Source organism: Rana temporaria, chromosome 8, assembly GCF_905171775.1.
Source record: "Rana temporaria chromosome 8, aRanTem1.1, whole genome shotgun sequence".
NCBI lineage: Eukaryota > Metazoa > Chordata > Amphibia > Anura > Ranidae > Rana > Rana temporaria.
The window spans coordinates 13,892,703-13,918,926 of NC_053496.1; the positions used below are offsets into that span (position 1 = coordinate 13,892,703).

The following is a 26,224-nucleotide window of genomic DNA, read 5'->3' on the forward strand; positions in this document are numbered from 1 at the left end:
TACAGGCAAGTGCTTTGTGAATCAAGCACTTACGCTGAAAACTTGCGGCGGTGTAACGTAAACGGGATACGTTACGCCGCCGTAAAAGTACATGAATCTGGCCCACTGTTTTTAAAAAATGTCATTTAAAATGATGGTGTGTGGGCTTCACATCATTTTTCAGGTTCTGAAAAACGACAAAAAAAAAATTCGAACATGCTGCATTTTTTAACGTCGTGTAATATTGGGGGTGTTTAGCTCAATTGGGATAAGCGATTTTAAGCGATTCACGCCAGTCCGGAACTATGTTTAAAGGCTTGTTGGCCCACTTTTATTGAAAAGGCAAAAATAAACAAAATCCAAACATAGGTTTCCCACGCAGGGGGTTTTCACTGTCCACACAGAATGGTACCTTCAGCCTCCTGGCTTATACGTGCCAAAGAAAATACCAAGCCATCTCGCTCTTGTCAGCAGTAGCACAACTGCTCAGGCTCCAGCATGGAGCTCTCCTCACTCCTGTCAGCAACCTTAGACTCAGGTCTCTGGGGTTTCACAGTGCAGCCTGCACTCTCCAGCTTCTCTAGCCACTTCACAGTGCACACCTGCACTCTCTGAGTTCTCCCTTGCAAGCCTGGACTCCTGGGGAGGGTGGAGCCCAGAATGCTGGTCCTGAGTCTGCTATCAGGCCCACACACACCTGCACAATCAGAGTGCTGATCAGCTCTAAAGCCTGAACCCAGGACTGGGGATTTTATTAACCATTGAGGAAACTTGAATGCCAGTTTCCTCTGTAAACTGCAAGCTCCCTGGAGCCCCTCAACCAGTCCAATTGAAAACCCTGGGTCACCACACCCCTGGGGTACCACACTACTACATATCTCCCCCCCTTGTTTCGACCCAGAGGGCGGAACACCAGCATACCTCATCAGGGTTGGGACACCTCTGTGCCGGCTGTCAGCCGCGTAGGCCCAACCCTTTTTCCGGGTGCGTTTCCAGGCACACCCTACCCTGGATCGGAACGGGATCCTACCATTCTGTATCCCCATCCTACTCCTTCTGTCCTTGGGGTTCCTGAACTCACATTTCTTTTCTGGTGGCCCCCTGCCTTTCCTGCTACTTCCTTTAAACTCAGTTTCTGGTTTCTGTAAGGAACCTGCTCCAGACACTATGCCTGATGAGGAACCACCTTTTCTCCAATTACCAATAGTGTCAGTCATTTCTTGCTCAGGGTTTGTTAGGGCCAGGCCCAAGGAGGGACAACACACAGGTGAGCAGCTATCCCCTATGGGACCTTCACAAGGCTTCACTTCACCTGTTGTCCAAATCTCTGTGGGCAGTTGTCCTAACAACTGACATTGAACAACGCATGACCCATTCCTAGCCGTACCAATTTTTGCCAGCTCACACTTTTCCATGTCACAATGTTTGTTCCTCTCCACTCTATATTTGAGAGTGTCTCCGGGTACCCCATCTTGTACCTCTTTATAGGTGAGAGACAAAATATCTGCTTTTGCTGCGTCCATATCTGGCCCTTCCTTCTTAGGAGGTGTAACAGGTGAGGCAGTATCCGCGCCATTTACTAAACACTGCTCAGCCGCACCTCGGACCGCACTAGCAGATATGTCCATCACCACATCAGGCGGAGAGACCTCTGACATCTCCAGCAGCCCCCCAGAGTGCCTTCCGTACTGAACTGTATGCGGAATCGCCCTCACAGGAAACCGGGAGATCACTTGCCACACTATCAGAAAGCACCGTACTAACCAGTTCCACTGGTGACTAATTTTAACTGGCACAGGTTGCACTACCTGGCTCCATCCATTGGTACCACCACCGCCGACTGTAATGGAGGCATCCAGGTATACAAGGACTGTGCTTTCACCAGTTCAAGCAAATCCACTAGCATATCTGTAATTTCTACACACTCCACATCAATATGCCAAACATTTTTGGGGACCTTAACCTTATTAGAGACATGGAGGGGCTCATTCACTGCAGCTTGGGGGTCCGAGACCTTTAAAGGGGCATCCACCTCACTGGAGGTAGCCACCACAGTCGGATGCTCCCCTGGAACACTGTCCAAATTTAGCATCACTTGTTTCCCCATGTACACTGCATGCTTCATTCTGTCAGTTTCATCACCAACACCCTCATATGACTGCGGCCTCGTCCTAGTCTCCCTCTGAAGGACATCCTGACTGTCTCGCCACTCTGAGGTTTCTAAGTCATGTGACACCTTGCTGCGCTTTGGGCCATTTCCCTCCAACCATTGTTTACCAGGATCCTTCTCAGATCCTAGAAGTTCCTCAAACCTCAGGAAACCTTCCCCAGAATTACCCTCCTGAACCTCTAGGGGGCCTAATTCTGCTTTACCTTTTACCTCTGTCAAACCCATCATTCCCTGTCTCGCTACAATTTTCAGGGTTTTCTACAACCAGATCAACTTGACCAAGACCATCAGGTCTACCATTATTTTTGTGGTCACCCATGGCAACCATACCATCAAAAATCGCCAACATGCTGCATTTTTCATCATGGTCAGAAACATCAATGCATTTGTCATATTTAATTTCACCCATGTTCCGCAGGGCAGTGTCTGGAGAGGAACTGCACCCAGCGGAGTGGTTGTCCACGGCAGCTTCAGTATACACCAACTCCAATGGCATGAGATCCTCTGCCAGCAACTGTCCCGACCGCTGAACATCACATAACACAACATTTGGATCTTTGACTACAATCAGTTCACTTATTGCTGTGCCCTCTGGCACTTCCACCAACATCAGCTCATTTGGCACGGCACCATCCATTACCACATCATTAGACCCTTTGTGGATCACAGACATGACCTCTTCTGTGCGTTCGCCGTTACTTGGCGCTTCCATCTTGTGAGCAACATCATCTGCAGAAGCAAATGCACCATTGCATACAAGTTGCTCTGCAGGTCCTTCATCTGGCACTGCAGAAATCATGTCTGCTCCACTCTTACCAACAGAGGCCTTTTCCAATAAAGCCAACAGGCTTTTTGCCCATCTGTCCCAATCTGTTATCTCTGCGCTACCAGAGGGACAGAGTGGCACAGCAACAGACACATTGCAAACATCACTTTTGTGTAAACCAGAATGTGGTAATACATTTTTAACCATTGCAGGCTGCAATACCACACTCTCACCACCTTGCTCTGGTGGCGCTTCATTAAATGCATGAACACCTTCACACCTGTCATTGCCAGACAGCATTAACCCCTTTCCACCATGAGTGTTTTCAAACATTTCCATTTTAGCATTTAACATTTTGTCATCACCATGTTCAGGTACCCTCCTATTCACCAGGGCGGCACCATAGCTGTCCCAGGCAACCTCCGGCTCCAAAATGCAGAGCTCCCTGGGGGTTTCTAGGGACACCTCTGTGGCATTCATCACAGTTGCTAGGGGAGATAACACATCTTTAACTGCATTCATAGCAACATTGTTATCTCTAGTGAGCTGCACTAGCCCATTAGCAGCTGGACCATCAACTTTAGCCAATACAATATTATCAGTTTTACCTATCACATTGTCATATTCAACTTTACCACTTGCCTCCCCACTGAACAGGGCACTGCAGCGAGGCAAGTCCTTTTCCACACAGACAGCGGATCTCCCATTTGGGGTCATTTCAACTCCAGTGTGCACATTCACATAGTCAATCTTTTCCATGCATTTACCAGCAACAGTCTTACCGATCACTGTAACGGGGGCTGCCATGTTCATTTGAGTACGTTGTCTGTCCTTTATCGCACTTTCACTGGCCAACTCTCCCTGGTGGCCATGGGATGAAACTCCAGAAGCCACTGCTGACTCCTTAGCACCCCCTACAGGCACAACAGGTACTTCCTCACTGTTGCCAGAGGTGATTGCAAACATGCTTGCACAAGGATCTGGGCTTGCAGACAAAGACTTGTGCCCAGTAGCCATATCTCCAGCCAAGTTCCATAATCTGGGACAAGAAAACATTCCATGCCCAAGCTGACCACATTCCAGGCATGGTACATTTTTGCACATTTCTTTAGTGGGACGCCTTCCCACATCTCCACTGTAGCTCCTCCTTCCGGTTGACATCTGATCTTTCGTTGCTAAAGGAGATGGCGCTCTTCCAGCTGTACTTTGCTGACTCTCCCAAATGCAGCGACTTTGCGATTCTTGATGCATTGTTGCTTTCAGCTTGCCACGATCCTCTGTCGGCAATACGTTTCTCACGTGGTCTGCAGACTTGACATCACCACCGTTGCTACGGGCAACCACATACCTCTCAAACTTCTGATCCGCCTTTTGGACACTCCTGGCACTCAAATTAGGTTTCCCAAACATGGTCGCAGACCTTTGTCTGGCCATGTCACCTTGTCTTGGCGACTGAGACAAAGGGCACTTGGAGACAACATGCCCCCACTCACTGCACCACAAACATCGCTCTTGCTTCATTGCCTTAGCAGGGCTTCCCCAACTGCAGCCGCTTTCAAACTTAGGACTTTGCACATTAACAGCTGGCCTGCTTGTACTAGCGTTACCAGGGGCAACCGCATGCACTTCCCCTTTAACTGGCGTTGGTTTAGCAAAAAACAGTCTGCAATGCTCTCCAGCAGGCTCAAACCCTTGCATCATCTTTGCAGTCACTCCACCAAACTTTTGCACCGTCCAGCAAAAAAAATGAAGCACTGTCACTTTAAAGCAAGTTGCTTTTCACTTCATGCAAGCTCTCCTCAGCTGCACACAGATTGTGCTGTCTCAAGCACACAAACACAGTTCATATAACAGATTAACTTACTTTTGCAGAGATCTCCAGTTCTGCCAAGATTTTCCATTCACAGGTACATAACCTGCAATGCCTTTTGCCTGGCTGCACACAGCCAACAGTTCCTGACGTGAATTCACTGTGGAGCAAGGACCCGGATACCACCGTCTTGTGCCCGCTGAATCCACCACTTGTAATATTGGGGGTGTTTAGCTCAATTGGGATAAGCGATTTTAAGCGATTCACGCCAGTCCGGAACTATGTTTAAAGGCTTGTTGGCCCACTTTTATTGAAAAGGCAAAAATAAACAAAATCCAAACATAGGTTTCCCACGCAGGGGGTTTTCACTGTCCACACAGAACGGTACCTTCAGCCTCCTGGCTTATACGTGCCAAAGAAAATACCAAGCCATCTGGCTCTTGTCAGCAGTAGCACAACTGCTCAGGCTCCAGCATGGAGCTCTCCTGACTCCTGTCAGCAACCTTAGACTCAGGTCTCTGGGGTTTCACAGTGCAGCCTGCACTCTCCAGCTTCTCTAGCTACTTCAAGCGGTAGTTCACCCTGACCCACATGATGTTACCATCGAGACAGGCATTGTAGCGCGAGCTACAGTATGCCTGTCCCGATTTTTTTAACCCCGTACTCACCTCGTAGTCGTCCATCGTAGATTCCGGCTCCCGCGGGGAATGGGCGTGCCTATGGAGAGGGAGGATGATTGACGGCCGGCCCTGGCACGTCACTCTCCCCGAAGACAGCCGGAGTAGGTCTCGGCTCTTCACGGCGCGTGCGCACAGGCTATGCGCACGCGTCGTGAAGACCAAGCCTATTTCGGCTATTTCCGGAGAAGCGTGACGCGCCAGAGCCGGCCGTCAATCATCCTCCGTCTCCAGAGGCACGCCCATTCCCCGGTATCTTCGATGGACGACTACAAGGTGAGTATGGGGGGAAAAAATTCGGGACAGGCATACTGTAGCTCGCGCTACAGTGCCTGATTTAAAGGTAAAAGAAAAAAAATTTTTTTTTTTCCTGTCGATAGGGTGAACCCCCGCTTTCACAGTGCAGCCTGCACTCTCCAGCTTCTCTAGCCACTTCACAGTGCACACCTGCACTCTCTGAGTTCTCCCTTGCAAGCCTGGACTCCTGGGGAGGGTGGAGCCCAGAATGCTGGTCCTGAGTCTGCTATCAGGCCCACACACACCTGCACAATCAGAGTGCTGATCAGCTCTAAAGCCTGAACCCAGGACTGGGGATTTTATTAACCATTGAGGAAACTTGAATGCCAGTTTCCTCTGTAAACTGCAAGCTCCCTGGAGCCCCTCAACCAGTCCAATTGAAAACCCTGGGTCACCACACCCCTGGGGTACCACACTACTACAGTCGTTTTAAACTATGTCGTTTTTCGGGTTGTTAAAAATGATCGTGTGTGGGCTAAAACGATGTTAAAAACCCGCGCATGCTCAGAAGCAAGTTATGAGACGGGAGCGCTCGTTCTGGTAAAACTACCGTTCGTAATGGAGTAAGCACATTCATCACGCTGTAACAGACGGAAAAGCGCAAATCGTCTTTTACTAACACGGAATCAGCTAAAGGGTGGCGTCATCCGCATTGAACTTCCCCTTTATAGTGCCGTCGTACGTGTTGTACGTCACCGCGCTTTGCTAGATAATTTTTTTAAAACGATGGTGTGTGGGCAACATCGTTTTAATGATCAGGTTGGGAAAAACGTAGTTTTTTCTACATGCTGAAAAACAACGTTTTTTTCATGCTGAAAAATGATCGCGTGTATGCGGCAACAGCGTACTTGACGCCAAGCTTGAGTGGAATTTCGTCGGAAAAAACATCCGATTTTTTTTCCATCAGAAATTCCGACCGTGTGTACGCGGCATAAGATTACAAAAAAAAAAGAGAAAGATGACAGAGCATACAGCTATAAAGCCCTGTAGGATAATCAAGAAAAGAATAATAGAAATGATGATGACTCCATAACTGTAATTTATGGGATGTGTTGGGGTCTCATACTGAACAATAAAATCTACAAATAAAATGCTACAACTTTTTAAAAAATATTTGCAGATACACAGGTGCTCGAAAGACCTCCAACATGGCTATTATAGAGGTGAAGATGTTGTCTGGCTACATTCCTGTGAAGAGCTCACTAAGAGAGGTACTGTATGTCATTTCCCTTTGTGTTTGCATTTTATGGGGTTTTATTATATTTAGGGGCAAGAGAATTCAATACAATAAATACTGAAAAGATTGTCATATACCATTAGTGTCACAAACTACGGTGAACGGGAGTGAACCACAACTGCGGTTAAGAAAAGGTTACAATGCACGCTCATGTTATGTGAAATTTCAGTACTGGACCCCTGTTCTCTGATTGGAGTGACGCCTGGGGTCCCGTACTGATAATCACTTGCATAGAGAAGTGCATTGGAATCTTTAACCACTTCCATACCAGGCACTTTCCCCCCTTCCCGCCCAGGCCAATTTTCAGCTTTCAGCGCTGTCGCACTTTGAATGGCAATTGCGCGGTCGTGCTACACTGTACCCAAACAAAATTGGCGTCCTTTTTTCCCCACAAATAGAGCTTTCTTTTGGTGGTATTTGATCACCTCTGTGTTTTTTTTTTTTTGCGCAACAACTAAAAAAAGACTGAAAATTTGAAAAAAAAATACATTTTTATTTTTTTCTGTTAATTTTTTTTGTAAATAAGTAAGTTTTCTCTTTCAATTATGGCACTGATGGGCGCCGATGAGATGGCACTGATGGACATCGATGAGGTAGTACTGATGGGCACCGATGAGGTGGCACTGATGGCAGCGCTGGTATGCGGCACTGATGGGCACTCATAGGCGGCACTGATGGGCACTCATAGGCGGCACTGATGGGCACTTATGGGCGGCACTGGGCACTCATAGGCGGCACTTATGGGTGGCACTGATGTGTACTTGTGGGTGGCACAGATGGGCACTGATAGGTGGGCACTGGGCATGGATGGGCACTGAGGGGTGGCACTGATGGACACTGTGGCGTGGCACTGATGGACACTGAGTGGTGGCACTGATGATCACTGAGGGGTCCATGTTGCCAGTCAGTGCCCATTTGTGGGCACTGATTGGCATCTATTCTTTTTTTTTTTAATGCCCTTTTATTTTATTTTTATTACTGCCCTTGTTGTTGTTTTTTTGCCCTTTTTTTTTCTGCCCATCCCTGGTGGTCCAGTGTGGGCTTCCCTGGTGGTCCAGTGTGGCAAACCCGAGAAGGGGCTGCACTGATAAACAATCAGCGCAAACCCCCTGTCAGGAGAGCCGCCGATCGTCTCTCCTCTACTCGTGTCAGACGCGAGTGAGGAAGAGCCATCAACGGCTCTTCCTGTTTACATCGTGATCAGCCGTGATTGGACACGGCTGATCACGTGGTAAAGAGCCTCCGCCGGAGGCTCTTTACCGAGATCTGAGATGCAGGGTGTCAGACTGACACCCCGCATCACCGATCGCCACGCTGCGCGCCCCCACGGGCGCACGCAGGCATGAAATCCTGCAGGACGTCAATAGACGTCCAGTCAGGATTTCAGAACCACTTCCCGGACCTCAATCTGTTATTGACCGGGCGGGAAGTGGTTAATGCAGTTGTGCTCATTCACCTTTATTGTAATCTTTTTACACTAGGGGTTGGAAGGCATGTTGTGATACCTCCTCCCTTAGTAGCTCAACACATTCCTATATGTGAAAGAGATGATGTAGAGAACCCCCAAACTCCTGTTCTCTGATTGGAGTGATGCCTGGGGTCCAATACTGAAATCTCACATAACATGAGTGGTGCATTGTAATCTTTCCTTAACCGCAGTTGTGCTTCACTTCCGTTCACCGTAGTTTGTGACAATTAGGCAATTTCGGTCTGATTTTAACATTTGGATGTTGATATTTTTACAGGATATAGACAGAGAAAACAGATAGCTTTGCTGGAAGAAGTCTTGCAGTAGTCTGAAATCCTTTTGCTAATTCCCTATAATTCAGCCAATTCCTAGTCCTAAGAGACTTTGGCACCAAAATCACAGTAAACTCAAGTACCGTATTTATCGGCGTATACCGCTCACTTTTTTGCCCTTAAAATCTAGGCAAAATCGTGGGTGCGCGATATACGCCGATACCCGCTTCCCGCGCTGTGTTTGAACCACTCCGCCGACATATACCGAGCGCAGTACACCCGGGTATAGTTGGGCAGGCTCGGCTCCGCTCGCGGTCACGTCCTGTGCGTCCTGTACGTCCTTTACGCGAGGAGAGCCGAGCCTGCCCGAGTATACCCGAGTGTACTGCGCTCGGTATATGTCGGCGGAGTGGTTCAAACACCACGCGGGAAGCGGGGATCGGCTGAAAAACACAGCGGGGAGGACATCACGATGGCCGCAGAAGGACGCCGGACCGGACGAGGCCACCGATGGACGCGATGGACGCCGGGCAAGACACCGACGAGGGGCATCCAAACTGTAAGTATTTCTTTTTTTTACAGGAATTTTTTTTCTAGGTTGGGGTGCGCGCTATACGCCGGGGCGCGTTATAGGAAGATAAATACTGTATTTTAAATACTTTTTCCTATCATGGGTGATTTTTTTTTGTTATTCAGTTGCTACATGCCTTTAAAGCGGTGGTTCACCCTAAAATCCACTTTCTGTCACTAGATCCAGCATACTGCTGACATCTGCAGTATGCTGGATATTTTTTTTTTTTTTTGTACTTATCGTTTTATCCGTATGTCTGCTCCGGCTCGAGCGGGGAATCCGTCGGGGAATGGGCGTTCCTAAGTAAAGCGCTGTTGATTGACGGGCTTGGATAGTGCGTCACACCTTCCGGAAATAGCCGACGTGACTCTCGGCTGCTTACGGCGCTATACGGCGCCTGCGCCTGCCGTGTAGAGCTGACTGCGCAGGCGCCGTAAATTGCCGAGAGTCACGTCGGCTATTTCCGGAAGGTGTGACGCGCTATCCAAGCCCGTCAATCAACTGCGCTTTACTTAGGAACGCCTATACCCGGAAGGATACGCCGCTCGGAGCCGGAGCAGACATACGGATAAAACGATAACTAGATCCAGCAGTATGCTGGATCTAGTGACAGAAAGTGGATTTTAGGGTGAACCACCGCTTTAAGCTTGTGCAAAAATATTATTTCCTCTGGAGAAGTCAGTTCTCTCTTCTAAGAGCACAGCTTTTTTTCAGCTGGAACTTGGTGGAACTTAAAGGGGTGGTTCACCCTAAAAACTACTTTTTCTTATTACACTGCCCCCCCACATTACAATCCGATTAAGGCTATTATTATTTTTTTCATGCTGTACATACCTTTGTACAGCATATACACCCGTGCATCCGGGTTGCGAGTCCCGCGGGAGTGGGCGTTCCTAACATGTCTGTGATTGACGTTTTGCCCAAAAACGAGCTCCCCCCGTCGCGTAAGCCGCGTCACGATTGGCGGAAGGAGCCGAACGGCGATGCGCATGCGCAGTATAGCGCCGACTCGCCGTTCGGCTCCTTTCGCCAACCGTGACGCGGCTTACGCGATGGGGGGGAGCTCGTTTTTGGGCAAAACGTCAATCACAGACATGTTAGGAATGCCTACTAGAGCTGGCCGGGTGCTTCAGCTCAATACAGCAACAATTTGACCACACCCACTATTTGATGCTGTTCAGAGGGTGTGTGTAAGGAACAGGGGGGCGATTGTGATTGAGTGCCTGTACCCATTTTCCAAGAAAAAAGCCCTGTCTATAGGAGTATATACTGTAAATACTCCAGTATAAGCCGATCTGAGTATAAGCTGAGGCACCTAATTTTACCACAAAAAAATGGCAAAACGTATTGTCTCGAGTATAAGCCTAGGGTGAGAAATTCAGCAGCTACTGTAAGCGGAAAAGAGGGTCAACAATGCCCATTTGGACGCCGCACTGTACCCAATTGCATGTCTCACTGTGCCCAACCTCACTGTGCCCATTACAACCTCACTGTGCCCTTTACAACCTCACTGTGCCCATTACCTCAATGTGCCCATTACCTCACTGTGCCCATTACCTCACTGTGCCCACTACAACCTCACTGTGCCCATTACAACCTCACTGTGCCCATTAACTTACTGTGCCCATTACAACCTCACTGTGCCCATTACAACCTCACTGTGCCCATTACAACCTCCCTGTGCCCATTAACTCCCTGTGCCCATTAACTCCCTGTGCCCATTACAACCTCACTGTGCCTATTACCTAATTGTGCTCATTACAACCTCACTGTGCCCATTGCAGCGTACCTGAAAATCTTGACAGGCTGCGCTGCGGGCATACATTTTTAAACACACACGGCTTCCCCCTGATCCCGTCCTATTCCGTAAAATGCGTTTGACACTGTGTTCAGTTTTTTCCGCCTATCACAGATGTACTTTCATCCTCGGGCAAGAGAAGGTCCGTGATTGGCGGAACACTGAACACAGTGTCAAGCGCCTATCACGGAACGGGATTGGACCAGGAGGAAGCTGTAAGTTTTAAAAAATGGACGCCCACAGCCCCTCGGGTACACACTGACTCGAGTATAAGCCGTGAGGGGTATTTTCAGCCCCAAAGAAAGGGCTGAAAAACGTGGCTTATACTCGAGTATATACGGTAATTATTTGCTATGCTGGCCTAACTACTCCTTTCATCTCCTTGCATGACATTTCATGCGACTGCTGGGGAAGGAGTAAATCTTGCAGCAAAAAAAAACAAAAAAACATCCATCGGTATACAACCGCTTTAATACAATCGTGTGTGTATTGTACTGTGGAGTCCTAATATATACAGCATTTTCTCTTCACAGATGGAAAAAAAACATGGAATCCAAAGAAGTGAGGTCAACAATGACTTGGTGACATTGTATCTGAACGAGGTTTGGGATTACTGTATTTAGATTTTTTGTGTCTATATGCATGAACACATTAAAGTATAACTAAAGGCTAAACAGGTGTAGAATCAAACACTATGGCCCAGATTCACAAAGCACTTACGCCGACGTATAACAAGTTACGCCGACGTAAGTGCAAATGTGCGCCGTCGTATCTGTGCGCCAGACCCACAAACTAATATGCGCCTAAAAACAGGCTACACCCCGCCGACGTATCTTGCTTACGCCGGCGTAGGGTGGGCGTACATTTAGGCTGGGCGCATGGTGCCGCTCCCATTGATTAGCCATTCAAATATGCAAATGAGGGAAATACGGCGATTCACAAACGTGCGTGTGCCCGGCGCATGCTACGCGAGATGCGCGGAAGTTGTACGTCCGGCGTAAAGTTATTCCCCATAAAGGAGGTGCAACCCAGCAGCAGACATGCTCAGGTCTGCACCAGGGAACACAATCCGGCGTATTGTGCGTTGGACGTGTGTCTGGCTGGGCGTACGTTATGTACACGCCGCACGCAGTGATCCGGCGTACCTTAGGTAATTGTGCTGGCGTGGTTATGAGCAGGCGCAGGGGGGTGCGTCCACGCCGCATGCGCAGTTCGTGATACGTACCTGTCTGGCGCTCGGGCCATCATTTGCATGGGGTCACTCCTCATTTGCATTGGGTCACGCCCACTTCCACCTACGCCGGAGTACGCATTCGAAACCCACGCCACGCTGGCGCAGCGTTGGGAGCACTGGCTTGCTGAATGCAATGCTTACCTCTCTGCGCTGCGTTGGCGTAGCGTACAGTGTTTGCTCTACGGCGGCGTAATGTGCGCCTTGCTTTCTGTGAATCCGGGCCTATATATATATTCAGCCCTGATTTGTGTCTTTTTGTCTCCTTAGATAGGACATGATTCTGTACTTATCAACATCCAGATAGAACAGGACATCGAGGTTAAAGGCCTGAAGCCTGGTACTGTGAGAGTGTATGATTATTATGAGACAGGTGAGATGTGATATTAGCATTAGACTCTGTCATTAACCACTTAAGGACCAAGACTGTTTTTCAGACGCAGTGTTTACAAGTTAAAAACATTTTTTTTTTGCTCGAAAATTACTTAGAACCCCCGAAATATACATTTTTAGAAAATAAAATGGCGGTCGTTGCAATACTTTTTGTCACACCGTATTTGTGCAGGGGTTTTACAAGCGCACTTTTCTTTGGAGAAAAATCACTTTTTTTAAATAAAAAAATAAGACAACAGTAAAGTTAGCTCAATTTTGTTTTATATTGTGAAAGATAATGTTACGTCGAGTAAATTGATACCCAACATGTTAAAATTGCGCCCGCTCGTGGAATGACGTCAAATTTTTACCCTTAAAAATCTGCATAGGCAATGTTTACATTTTTTTTACAAGTTGCATGTTTTGAGTTACAGAGGAGGTCAAGGGCTAGAATTATTTATCTCGCTCTAACGATCGTAGCGATACTTCACATGTGTGGTTTGAACACTGTTTTTATATGCGGGCGCTGCTCACGTATGCGTTCGCTTCTACGTGTGAGCTTGTCGGGACGGGGCGTTTTAAATATATATTTTTTTTATTGAATTGATTTTAAAACTGTTTTTTTTTTTTTTATATTAATTTGTCACTTTTATTCCTATTACAAGGGATGTAAACATCCCTTGTAATAGAAAAAATCATACATTGGACACAGCTCGGCCTCCAGCATTAGATATATTATGTAGCGGGGCCGCAATTCAGGACCTAACCCTTGAGCTGAGTCCATATTTGTTTTATATTTAGCATAGAATTCATTTGCTGCATTGTTGCACTTCTTCCATGCTTGGATGCTTGTTTTCTTGTTAACCAGTATAATTTCACTATTTTTATTTTACTTTGTATTATTTTTTTATTTTTTTACTTATTTTACGACTTAAAGCGGGAGTTCCGCGGGAAAACAGTTTTTTTTAAAGAGCTTTTTGTCACGCTGGTGGTACATAGAAAATAGTTTTCACCAGTCTCATCCTCGCTGCCGCTAGCACTACGATATCGCCCAGAAAGATATTTTATAAAATTTTCTGATGGACATTGCCATCTTTACTACTGGCACTCTGAAGCCGTCCTGCAGGATCTTCCGGGATGCGGTGAATGCTGTCCCAGCATTCACCGCTCTATCCCGCGCATGCGCAGTGTGACGGCGAGGCGCGCCGTCAACACTGCTGAGTTGCTAGGACAACGGCCGGCAGCGTCCTGAAAAGGACACTCCCCGCTGTGCCTAGCATATAAATTTATGTTTACTATGGGAGAATTGTATCCGCCCCCGGTCACATGACCGTCACCTGACCGCGTGCAGTCAGGTGACGTTCGAAAGATCGCGAGATTGCTTCTCTAGCTGCTGTGTCTCGTCACCGTCCAGAGACACACGTGTTAGCTCCCAAAATCCTTTGCGGAGCTAGCCGACACGCCCATTCCCGAACCCCTACAACCCGGATGTGCCTGCTCGAGATGCTGAAAAGGGGGTATGTAGATTTTTATATTTTTTTGGAACCGCCAAATCGTCAGGCACACCGGGGGGACTGTTATATCAAACAAAGTGACCTAATAGGGTGAACCTCCGCTTTAAAGGGGTTGTAAAGGAAACATTTTTTCCCCCTAAATAGCTTCCTTTACCTTAGTGCAGTCCTCCTTCACTTACCTCATCCTTCTATTTTGCTTTTAAATGTCCTTATTTCTTCTGAGAAATCCTCACTTCCTGTTCTTCTGTCTGTAACTCCACACAGTAATGCAAGGCTTTCTCCCTGGTGTGGAGAAAGCCTCTTGAGGGGGCGAGCAGGAGTGTCAGGACAAAGTAGAGAGCATCCTGGCTTGCCTGCTCGCCCCCTCCCCCCTCAAGAGGCTTTCTCCACACCAGGGAGAAAGCCTTGCATTACTGTGTGGAGTTACAGACAGAAGAACAGGAAGTGAGGATTTCTCAGAAGAAATAAGGACTAGAGTTGAGCGGACACCTGGATGTTTGGGTTCGACGGGTTCGGCCGAACTTCGGAAAAAGGTCCGGTTTCGGGAGCCGAACTTGTCCCCGAACCCGAACCCCATCGAAGTCAATGGGGACCTGAACTTTTCAGTACTAAAATGTCTCTAAAAAACTAATGGAAAGGGCTAGAGGGCTGCAAATGGCAGCAAAATGTTGGTAAGAGCATGGCAAGTACTCTGCAAACAAATGTGGATAGGGAAATAACTTAAAATACATTAAAATAACATAAAATACATAAGAAAAAAATCTTGACCTAGGAGGACGAGGTCCATATGGAGTAGGAGGTTGAGGTGTCGGTGGATGTGGCGGTGTAGGTGGAAGCGGCGGTGGAGGAGGACGAGGTAGCCAACACAGGTTTTTGTTTTTCATTTATTTATTTTTTAAATGGAGGAATATGGAGGATATGGAGGAAACACTGGAGGAAACACTGCAAATTATATTTTTTTGCCCTAGATGGGTGTTTTTTGAATAGAACAATAGAAGAACAGTAGCTAAAGTGTTTATTTCACACCTGCAGATATGGAGGAAACACTGCAAACATTTTTTTTCCCCTAAATGGATGTTTTTTGAATAGCACAATAGAAGAAAAGTATCTAAAGGGTGTATCTCACAGTAACATATTTAATGCTGGTGTAATTTGATTTCTGAAGCAGGACTGACTCCTATATATTTCTCTCCCTACATGCAAAAGCAGGAACCTTTCCCTAAAGTATCTAAAGCAGAGTGGCTTGCTGTGCTATGTAGATCGCTGAGTAATTTGATTTCTGAAGCAGGACAGTCTGACTCCTATCTAATTCTCTCCCTCAGAGCAGCATCAGCAGCCTTTCCCTACCCTATCTAATGCAGAGTGACGAGCTGTGCTATGTGCCTCTAGCTTATATAGAGGCGGGTCACATGCTGCACTGGCCAATCACAGCCATGCCATTAGTAGGCATGGCTGTGATGGCTTCTAGGTCACACGAGTAAAACAAAGGGTGATTGGCTGCCCTGCAGCGTGCCATTACATTGCCGAACACCGAACTCGAACCCGAACTTACAGTAAATTGTCCGGGGTCGGGTCCTGGTACCAAAAATCCAAAATTCCGGTACGAACCCGAACTTTACAGTTCGGGATCGCTCAACCCTAATAAGGACATTTAAAAGCAAAATGGAAGGATGAGGTAAGTAAAGGAGGACTGCACTAAGGAAAAGGAAGCTATTTCGGGGGAAAAAAATTCCTTTACAACCCCTTTAAGGCAAAATTTCGATCTTACTACTTCAAAAATTTCTTGTCACTAGGGCCAAAAACAAACATTGTTTTTCACCTCATTAATGATTAGAAAACTGAAGCAATGTTCTAAAAACAAGGATTATTTAATGAAATTCCATTAGTGTATGACCATCTTAAACCTGTCATATATCTGGACACTTCAAACTGAGAATACAGTAAATGGCTCGATGTTAGTGTGAGGTAAAATTATAGGGATGAGATCCCAAAATTTAAAAAGTAGAGGTGCCCATAGCTTAGAAAGAAACTGCCAATTGTGTTCCTCAAACCGGGCCGGTATTTATAGGTCATAAATAAAACAGGTAAAGATGTTGTTTGGCTCGTTACTTCATCAGGAAAAGGTTTAACCACTTAAGCCCCGGACCATTTAGCTGCCCAAAGACCAGAGCACTTTTTGCGATTCGGCACTGCGTCGCTTTAATTGACAATTGCTCGGTTCGTGCGACATGGCTCCCAAACAAAATTGGCGTCCTTTTTTCCTCACAAATAGAGTTTTCTTTTGGTGGTATTTGATCACCTCTGCGGTTTTTAGTTTTTGCTCTATAAACAAAAATAGAGCGACAATTTTGAAATGAAAATATATTTTTTACTTTTTACCATAATAAATATCTCCCAAAAATATATAAAAAAACTACTTTTTTTCTCAGTTTAAGGCCGATACGTATTCTTCTACATATTTTTAATTAAAAAAAAATCGCAATAAACGTTTATTGATTGGTTTGCGCTAGGGTTGTCCCGATACCACTTTTTTAGGACTGAGTACAAGTACCGATACTTTTTTTCAAGTAATCGCCGATACCGAATACCGATACTTTTTTTAAATGTGTCCCCAAATGCAGCCATGTCCCTCACATATGCAGCCATGTCCCTCACATATGCAGCCATGTCCCTCACATATGCAGCCATGTCCCTCACATATGCAGCCATGTCCCTCTAGCCATGTCCCTCACATATGCAGCCATGTCCCTCTAGCCATGTCCCTCACATATGCAGCCATGTCCCGAGTCCAGCCATGTCCCGAGTCCAGCCATGTCCCGAGTCCAGCCATGTCCCCCATACCTTTGCCGCCGCCGCATGGAGAAGATCACAGCATTCATTTGAATAGCTGTGATGTTCCCGCACGGCGTTTAACCCATGCGGCGGTGCGGTGCGGCGGCTTTCGATGCGGCGGCGGCAGCGACGGGGGGAAGTATTCTATTTAGGTATCGGGGGTATTTGCACGAGTACGAGTACTCCCGCAAATACTCGGTATCGGTCCCGATACCGATACTGGTATCGGTATCTGGACAACCCTAGTTTGCGCAAAAGTTATAGCGTTTACAAAATAGGGGGTAGTATTAATAAAAATGCCATACATTGTTTTTTTTTACTAGTAATGGCGGCGATCAGCGTTTTTTTTTCAGTACTGCGACATTATGGCGGACACTTCGGACACTTTTGACACATTTTTGGGACCATTGGCATTTTTATAGCGATCAGTGCTATAAAAATGCATTGGATTACTATAAAAATGCCACGGGCAGGGAAGGGGTTAACACTAGGGGGCGGGGAAGGGGTTAAGTATGTTCCCTGGGTGTGTTCCAACTGTAGGGGGGGGAGGGACTGATTAGGGGAAATCACTGATCGCTGTTCATACATTGAACATTTCATACATACATTTCTCCCCCTGACAGGACCGGGAGCTGTGTGTTTACACACACAGCTCCCAGTTCTCACTCTGTAACGAGCAATCGCGGGTGCCCGGTGGCGATCGCGCCCGCCGGGCACCCGCACGGCAGTCAGGGACGCTCCTAGTGGCCGCTAAGAGAGCCAACATTATTGTACGGGCTCTCACGCAGGGGAGCCGACCTGCCGCCGTAGAACTGCGGCGGCAGGTCGGGAAGTAGTTAAAGCAAACAGTGTAGAATAAAATACAGTAAAACCTTGGATTGCGAGCATAATTCGTTCCAGAAACATGCTTGTAATCCAAAGCACTTGTATATCAAAGCATTTTTTTACAAGATGTAAAAGAGAAGAGAGGCGCCTCTAATGCCCTGTACACACTATCGGTTCATCTGATGAAAAGTGGGCCCCATCGGTTTTTTATCCATCAGTGAAAAAAAATTGAACATGTTTTTCTTATGGTTAAAAAAACGATAGAAAAAAAAATGATCGTCTGTGGGGAAATCCATCGGTCAAAAATCCACGCATGCTCAGAATCAAGTCGACGCATGGTCGGAAGCATTAAAATTAATTTTTCTCAGCACGTAGTGTTTTACGTCACCGCGTTGGACACGGTCGGATTTTTAACTGATGGTGTCTAGGCAAGACTGATGAAAGTCAGCTTCATCGGACATCCAACGAAAAAATCCATCGGATTAGATTCCATCAGATATCCGATCGTGTGTACAGGGCTTAAGTGTAGCAATATGTTGCTAAAAGTTGTACCTTCATTAACCACTTAAGACCCGGACCAAAATGCAGCTAAAGGACCTTGCCCCTTTTTGCGATTCGGCACTGCGTCGCTTTAACTGACAATTGCGCGGTCGTGCGACGTGGCTCCCAAACAAAATTGGCGTCTTTTTTTCCCCACAAATAGAGCTTTCTTTTGGTGGTATTTGATCACCTCTACGGTTTTTATTTTTTGCGCTATAAACAAAAATAGAGCGACAATTTTGAAAAAAAATCAATATTTGTTACTTGTTGCTGTAATAAATATCCCCCAAAAATATATAAAAAAAAACATTTTTTTCCTCAGTTTAGGCCGATACGTATTCTTCTACCTATTTTTGGTAAAAAAAATCACAATAAGCATTTATCGATTGGTTTGCGCAAAATTTATAGCGTTTACAAAAAATGGAATAGTTTTATTGCATTTGTATTAATTTTTTTTTTTTTACTACTAATGGCGGCATTCAGCGATTTTTTTCATGACTGCGACATTATGGCGAACACTTCGGACAATTTTGACACATTTTTGGGACCATTGTCATTTTCACAGCAAAAAATTCATTTAAAATGCATTGTTTATTGTGAAAATGACAACTGCAGTTTGGGAGTTAAACACAGGGGGCGCTGATGGGGTTATGTGTGACCTCATCTGTGTTTCTAACTGTAGGGGTGTGTGGCTGTAGGTGTGACGTCATCGATTGTGATTCCCTATATAAGGGAACACACGATTGATGTCAGCGCCACAGTGAAGAACGAGGAAGCTGTGTTTACAGGTACGTGATTGTGCCCAGCCGTGCCATTCTGCCAACGTATATCGGCGTTAGGCGGTCCTTAAGTGGTTAAATGTGACCATATTGCTACACTTAGAGGCTCCTCTCTTTTATACTCAGTTGTGACATGACGCTACTCTTATATCAAGACATCGCTTGTATATCAAGGCAAAATTTATTAAAACATTTTGCTTGTCTTGAGCAAAACGCTCTCAAACCAAGTTACTCTCAAACCAAGGTTTTACTGTAATATAAATACATTCAGTTCCGCAATCGAATAAATGAAAATAAGTAGGTTACAAAAGAATATAGTTAAATTAATCAAAGGGATGTTTTCTGTTTACAGATAGGTATAGGTTACATAGTAGGCGAGGTTGAAAAAAAGACACAACCTATGTGTGTGATTATATGTCAGTATTACATTGTATGTTGTGGTCGAGAAAAATGCTCTGGAGCCCACACATGACCGTTTTTCACGAACAATTTAAAAAAAAAAAAAAATTCTCGTCATGAAAAACGGTCGTGTGTACGCGGCAAAAGAGTTTTGATAAACTTTACATTAGCTAATAAAAGACATGATGTAAAGACCAAACATTCTGTTTCATTTGATGGCTAACGTCAATCATCATCATCACTCAGCTGCTACATTTACTGTTTTAGTTATTATACATTTGAATGAAAACACTCACAGTGTCCTACCTGTTGCTGTTTTTTAGATGAGGAAGCCTTTGCAGAATACAACTCTCCCTGCAGCTCTGGTAAGTGCGTTCATTCTGTTTCCAGTTTTTTTAATATTCCGACCAGCACAGAGTCTCGTGTACTTAGATTTCTGCACAAGAGAGCTCAGTCATTTAACTTCCAAGAGTAATGCCGCGTACACACGACCGTTTTTCGGGTTGTAAAAAATGAAGTTTTTAATGGTCTAGAAAAAACAACGTTTTTTTTAACCCGATCGTTAAAACAGCCTTGCCTACACACGATCGTGAAAAAAAAAATGCTCTAGCAAAGCGCGGTGACGTGCAACACGTACGAAGGAACTATAAAGGGGAAGTTCCATGCGGATGACGCCACCCTTTGGGCTGCTTTTGCTGATTTTGTGTGAGTAAAAGACGATTCGCGCTTTTCAGTCTGTTACAGCGTGATGAATGTGCTTACTCCATTACGAATGGTAGTTTTACCAGAACGAGCGCTCCCGTCTTATAACTTGATTCTGAGCATGCGCGTTTTTTCACGTGGTTAAAGCCCAGACACGACCATTTTTTCGACGTTAAAAACGTCGTGAAAAATTAGAGCATGTTCTGATTTTTACATTTTTTTATTTTTTACATCGTGAAAAATGCTCTGGAGCCCACACACGATCGTTTTTAATGACATTAAAAAAAAGCTTACAATCCAAAAAACGGTCGTGTGTATGCGGCATCAGGCCTCATGCACACAGGGCATTCGAAAAAAGAGCTGAAAAGCCACTACCAACGCCAGGAAAAAAGTGACTGTAGAAACATGCTTTTAGTACCCTTTTGCAATGGTGTTAAATCACGTTTAGCTGTGTTAGCTTTTAGCAGCGTTTCTCTGCCTCTATTCAAAATCAATGGTTCCCTATCTAAGCCGTCTTAACTGAGCTGATTTTCAGTCCATTGATTTGAATAGAAGTCGCATCCAAGTCGAATCATGATGATTTTACTTGTGGTGCGACTTGTGCTTTGAGGATCTTGAAGGGGTACCCCACGCCAAAATGAAAAAAAAAAATGGCATTAGCCCCCCTTAACCTCCCTGGCGGAAAACCCGAGCGTGACTCGGGGTTGGTTTTCAATGTTAGGATCGGTATCCCCGAGTCACGCTCGGGGTGGACGTGCAGCGGCGCGGCTTACCTTTTGCTGGATCCACAGGCAAGTTACTCACCTTGTCCCTGGATCCAGCGATGCCACCCCGCTGTGTGAGCGAGCGGGACCTCCTCGCTCGATTCACAGTCTCCCCGTGTGCCGCCGATCTCCGTTCCCTGCGACGTTACGACGCACGGGAGCGGAGAACGGCGCCAAATTCAAAAAAGTAAACAAACACATTACATACAGTATACTGTAATCTTATAGATTACAGTACTGTATGTAAAACATACACCCCCCCCCCTTGTCCCTAGTGGTCTGCCCAGTGCCCTACATGTACTTTTATAAAAATAAAAAATGTAATTTCTGCCTAAAAACTGTAGATTGTCCAAAAGTGTCCCTTTATGTCAAAAATGGTTTTAGATCAGCTAGAAAACAGTGATAATAAATTGTAATCACTTGCAGAAATGTGCGATAGCGATTTGTGGGGAAATCCGTCATAAAAAAAAAAATAATGACAGCGACAATTCTGCAACTGAGCACATTTCAGTGATTTTGAGTTGATTACATTATTGAATAATTTTTATTATAATTATATTATTATTTGTTATAATTATTTATTATATTATAATTTATAATTTTGTTTTAAAAAATAAATCATACCCGGGATGCCTACAAGACTCTTGTTTGGTCAGATTTAAGTGAGTTATTTCTAAAAATTACAGGCCTACAGTATAAAACGCCAAATTTCCTTGCAAAATAATTGTACCGCTTTTGGTACGTAATTCCAGACAGAATCATACCGCCAGGGAGGTTAAGATCCATAACAGGCCCTTTGAGTCTGGTATGGAGCTTGAAAGGGAGCACCATGACAAAATGGACAAAAAAAATGATGTAGGGTTCCCCCCCAAGACCATACCGTCTGGTATGGATTTTGAGGGGAATCCCCATGGCAAAAAAAATAAATACGTGGGGTCCCCCAAAAAATTCATACCAGACCCTTATCCGAGTATGCAGCCTGGCAGGTCAGGAAAGGGAGGGAGGGTGGTTGAGCGAGCGCCCCTCCCTCTTGGACCATACCAGGCCACACACCCTCAATGTGGGGGGTGTTGTTGCTTTGGGGCAGGTGGGGCTCTGTGCCCACCACCCCAAAGCACCTTGTCCCCATATTGATGGGGACGGGGGCCTCTTCCTCACAACCCTGTGTGGTGGTTGTGGGAGTCTATGGGCAAGGGGCTTATCAGAATCTGGAAGCCCCATTTAAAAAGATATATAGGATGAACAGTCAAGGCTCAGAAGGCTATCGGAATATTTACTAACTTGTGTAGCTAATTCTATGCTTGTACATTATCTCCTGGAGTATGTACAGTGATCCCATGCAATACTAGTGTCCTAAGGTTGTGCTCAGTGTCCCTAAAACACTCCCTTGCCTGTGCTCAGCGATGAAAAGGACTATTAAAGAAAATAAATGAATATAAACAGGCAACCACTGAAGGTCTTTACTAGGGATGAGCTTCGAGTGGAGTGTCATTTTGACTTGAACATCGGCTGTTCGCCCATTCGCCGAACAGTGAATTTTATGGGGCGTTCACAGAAAATTTGAGTGCCACGGAACGTCCCATATTGCACTGCGAGATCGCAGTGCATTGCTGTGTGATGATTGGCCAAAGCATGCACCTGACCTGCATGATGATTGGCCAAAGCACACCTGACCTGCATGCTTTTGACCAATCACAGCACGCTCCTCGGCGAGAGCCATAATTGGCCAAAAACTGTTATTTTGGATATTTATTATAGTTAAAAATCTATATATTTTTTTCAAAATTATCAGTTTTGCTTGTAGCACAAAAAAAAAACAAAAAACGCAGAGGTGATCAAATACCACCAAAAGAAAGGACGTCAATTTTGTTTGGGTACAGTGTTGCAATTGTCAGTTAACCACTTAAGGACCCCTTCACGCCGATATACGTCGGCAGAATGGCAAGGCTGGGCACAATCACGTACCTGATATAGGGAAAGACGATCAATGACATCACACGTCCAGCCCCGTCCCCCTACAGTTAGAAACACATATGAGGTTAGACTTAACCCCTACAGCGCCCCCTAGTGGTTAACTCCTAAACTGCAATTGACATTTTCACAGTAAACAATGCATTTGTATAGCACGTTTTGCTGTGAAAATGACAATGGTCCCAAAAATGTGTCAAAATTGTCCGATGTGCTCGCCATAATGTCGCAGTTATGAAAAAAAATCGCTGTTTGCAGCCATTAGTAGTAAAAAATAAATTATTAATAAAAATGCAATAAAACTATCCTCTATTTTGTAAACGCTATAAATTTTGCGCAAACCAATCAATAAACGCTTATTGCGATTTTTTTTTACCAAAAATAGGTAGAAGAATACGTATCGGTCTAAACTGAGGGAAATTTTTTTTTTATATATATTTTTGGGGGATATTTATTATAGCAAAAAGTAAAAAATATTGTTTTTTTTTTCAAAATTGTCGCTCTATTTTTGTTTATAGCACAAAAAATAAAAACCGCAGAGGTGATCAAATACCACCAAAAGAAAGCTCTATTTGTGGGGAAAAAAGGACGCCAATTTTGTTTGGGAGCCACGTCGCATGGCCGCGCAATTGTCACTTAAAGCGACGCAGTGCCGGATCGCAAAAAGGGGCAAGGGCCTTAACCTGCATAATGATCCGGGTCTTAAGTGGTTAAAGCGATGCAGTGCTGTATCGCAAAAGATGGCCTGTTTTTTAAGGGGAAAATCCTTCCAGTCCTTAAGTGGTTAATGTATAATCATAAAAGTGCACAAATTAAAGCAGAACAAAAGCAACCGATGGACAATATTCTTGCACATTATAGCAGAATCGCCATTTAGTTTAGCCTCCTTCATGACTTCATCCTCCATTTCTGCCCTCTCCTCTCTTTTTTCTTCTGGCTCAGGGTCCTCTTTTCTCTGCCATTGGCTGGTCACTGATGATGTAACTTTCGGGTTAGCATACTAGTGTTACTTCATCCCGGCCCCCAGATCCATTCTCACCATCTTACAGATAGTAGGAGTGGCCCAAGACACTGCGCACGTGACACAAGCAACTGTACACAAAAAATAAATAAAAAATTCGAGCAGATGGGTGAAGGATTATTTTTTTTTTTTTAGAAGAGTTTTACAAAGTCAGGAAATCATTAGTCACTAATACACACTATGATTGATTAATGCTTATTTGTGTTTTTATGGTTTTTGGCACAATTACCGTATATACCCGAGTATAAGCCGAGTTTTTCAGCCCTTTTTTTTTGGGCTGAAAATTACCCCCTCTGCTTATACTCGAGTCAGTACCTGCCAGTCCATTGCCGCCTGACCTCACGTTGCCCATTGCAGAATCCGATCTGTGTACACGATCTGTGTACCCAAGAAAAACTCACGCTCCTCCCTCTGCTGTTCCGTGATAGGAGGAACACTCGGTTTCCCAGCAAACACTGTGTTCAGTGTTCCGCCTATCACGATCGCCCTCTCGTTCTCTCGTCTATCACGAACGAGAGGGCGATTGTGATAGGCAGAACACAGTGTTTGCTGGGAAACCGAGTGTTCAGTGTTCCGCCTATCACGATCGCCCTCTCGTCCTCTCGTCTATCACGAACGAGAGGGCGATCGTGATAGGCAGAACACAGTGTCTGCTGGGAAACCGAAAGTTCCGCCTATCGCGGAACAGCACAAGGAGGAGCGCAAGTTTTTTAAACTGCACGGCCGCCGTCTATGTCACAGACTCGGGTACACAGATCGGATTCTGTAATGGGCACAGTGAGGTCAGGCTGCAATGGGCACAGTGAGGTCAGGCTGCAATTGGCACAGTGAGGTCAGGCTGCAATGGGCACAGTGAGGTCAGGCTGCAATGGGCACAGTGAGGTCAGGCTGCAATGGGCACAGTGAGGTTAGGCTGCAATGGGCATTGTTGACCCTTATTTACAATTACAGTAGCTGCTGCATTCTCACCCTTATACTCGAGTAATTTTTTTTTCCATTTTTTTTGTGGTAAAATTAGGTGCTTGGCTTATACTCGGGTCGGTTAATACTCGAGTATATACGGTATATACAATGTTATAGACACCCTGTTTCCTTTTCTGGCCTCTATGTGCTGGTGATGCTGTGATGTGGCCTTTTTGAAGTGTTATGACCATATAGTGTATGGCTGACTTATAATAACTATTAATAAGTGCACATTTGGCAATGTTTTAAGGGCTAACGATGTTCCTTTTCTAAATGTATTTTTCTTTCCAGATATTAAAGGAAATGCAAGGTAAAGCAGGAATACCAAATTTAACTGAAATGCTCCAGAAGGCGACAAGCCTGAAGTAATGCAGTATACATTTTGTTGAGGTCGTGTTCTGAAAAAATAAACTTATGATACCAAGTGTCACATTATTTCTGTTGCATTATTTCATAATTAATATAGCCAAGTCAATAGTTAATTTTCTACCATACCTGTCCAGTATTTTCTCAGACATGGTCTACAGTTACATAGTTAGTCAGGTTGAAAAAAGACACAAGTCCATCCAGTTCAACTATAAAAATATCATACAATCCCATAAACCCAATTCCATACCCACAGTTGATCCAGAGGAAGGCGAAAAACCCCAGCAGAGCATGATCCAATTTGCTACAACAAGGGAAAAATTCCTTCCTGATCCCCCAAAAGGGCAACCGGATTTTCCCTGGATCAACTTTACCTATAAATGTCAGTACTCAGTAATATTATGTACATTTAGGAAAGTATCCAGGCCTTTCTTAAAGCAATCTACTGAGCTGGCCAGAACCACCTCTGGAGGGAGTCTGTTCCACATTTTCACAGCTCTTACTGTGAAGAAACCTTTCCGTATTTGGACGTAACCTTTCCTCTAGACGTAAAGAGCGCCCCCTTGTCCTCAGTGATGACCGTAAAGTGAATAACTCAACACCAAGTTCACTGTATGGACCCCTTATATATTTGTACATGTTGATCATATCCCCCCTTAATCTCCTCTTCTCAAGAGTGAATAAATTCCTCATAGCTGAGCTCCTCCATTTCTCTTATCAGTTTGGTTGCCCTTCTCTGCACTTTCTCCAGTTCCCCGATATCCTTTTTGAGAACTGGAGCCCAAAACTGAACTGCATATTCCAGATGAGGTCTTACTAATGATAATACTGCCTGTTGATGCAGAACGCGTCATTGACATGGTGACCTCAGCACCGTTCTCCACGTTCTGCGATCCACCGACC

The 26,224-nt window shown here is 45.2% G+C and overlaps 1 protein-coding gene across 2 annotated transcripts in view; it reads left to right on the forward strand.

Moving 5' to 3' along the window:
* The window catches only part of LOC120946689 (alpha-2-macroglobulin-like protein 1), a 192,339-nt gene extending 166,949 nt beyond the window's left edge, over positions 1-25,390 (forward strand). For both annotated transcript variants that reach the window (XM_040361317.1, XM_040361318.1), the window contains exons 33-37: positions 6,820-6,910; positions 11,579-11,647; positions 12,547-12,649; positions 19,861-19,902; positions 25,247-25,390. In XM_040361317.1, the coding sequence (XP_040217251.1) occupies positions 6,820-6,910; positions 11,579-11,647; positions 12,547-12,649; positions 19,861-19,902; positions 25,247-25,269 (328 nt within the window). In that variant the 3' untranslated portion in view covers positions 25,270-25,390. The remainder of the gene's footprint in view (positions 1-6,819; positions 6,911-11,578; positions 11,648-12,546; positions 12,650-19,860; positions 19,903-25,246) is intronic.
* The last annotated feature ends 834 nt before the right edge of the window (positions 25,391-26,224 follow it).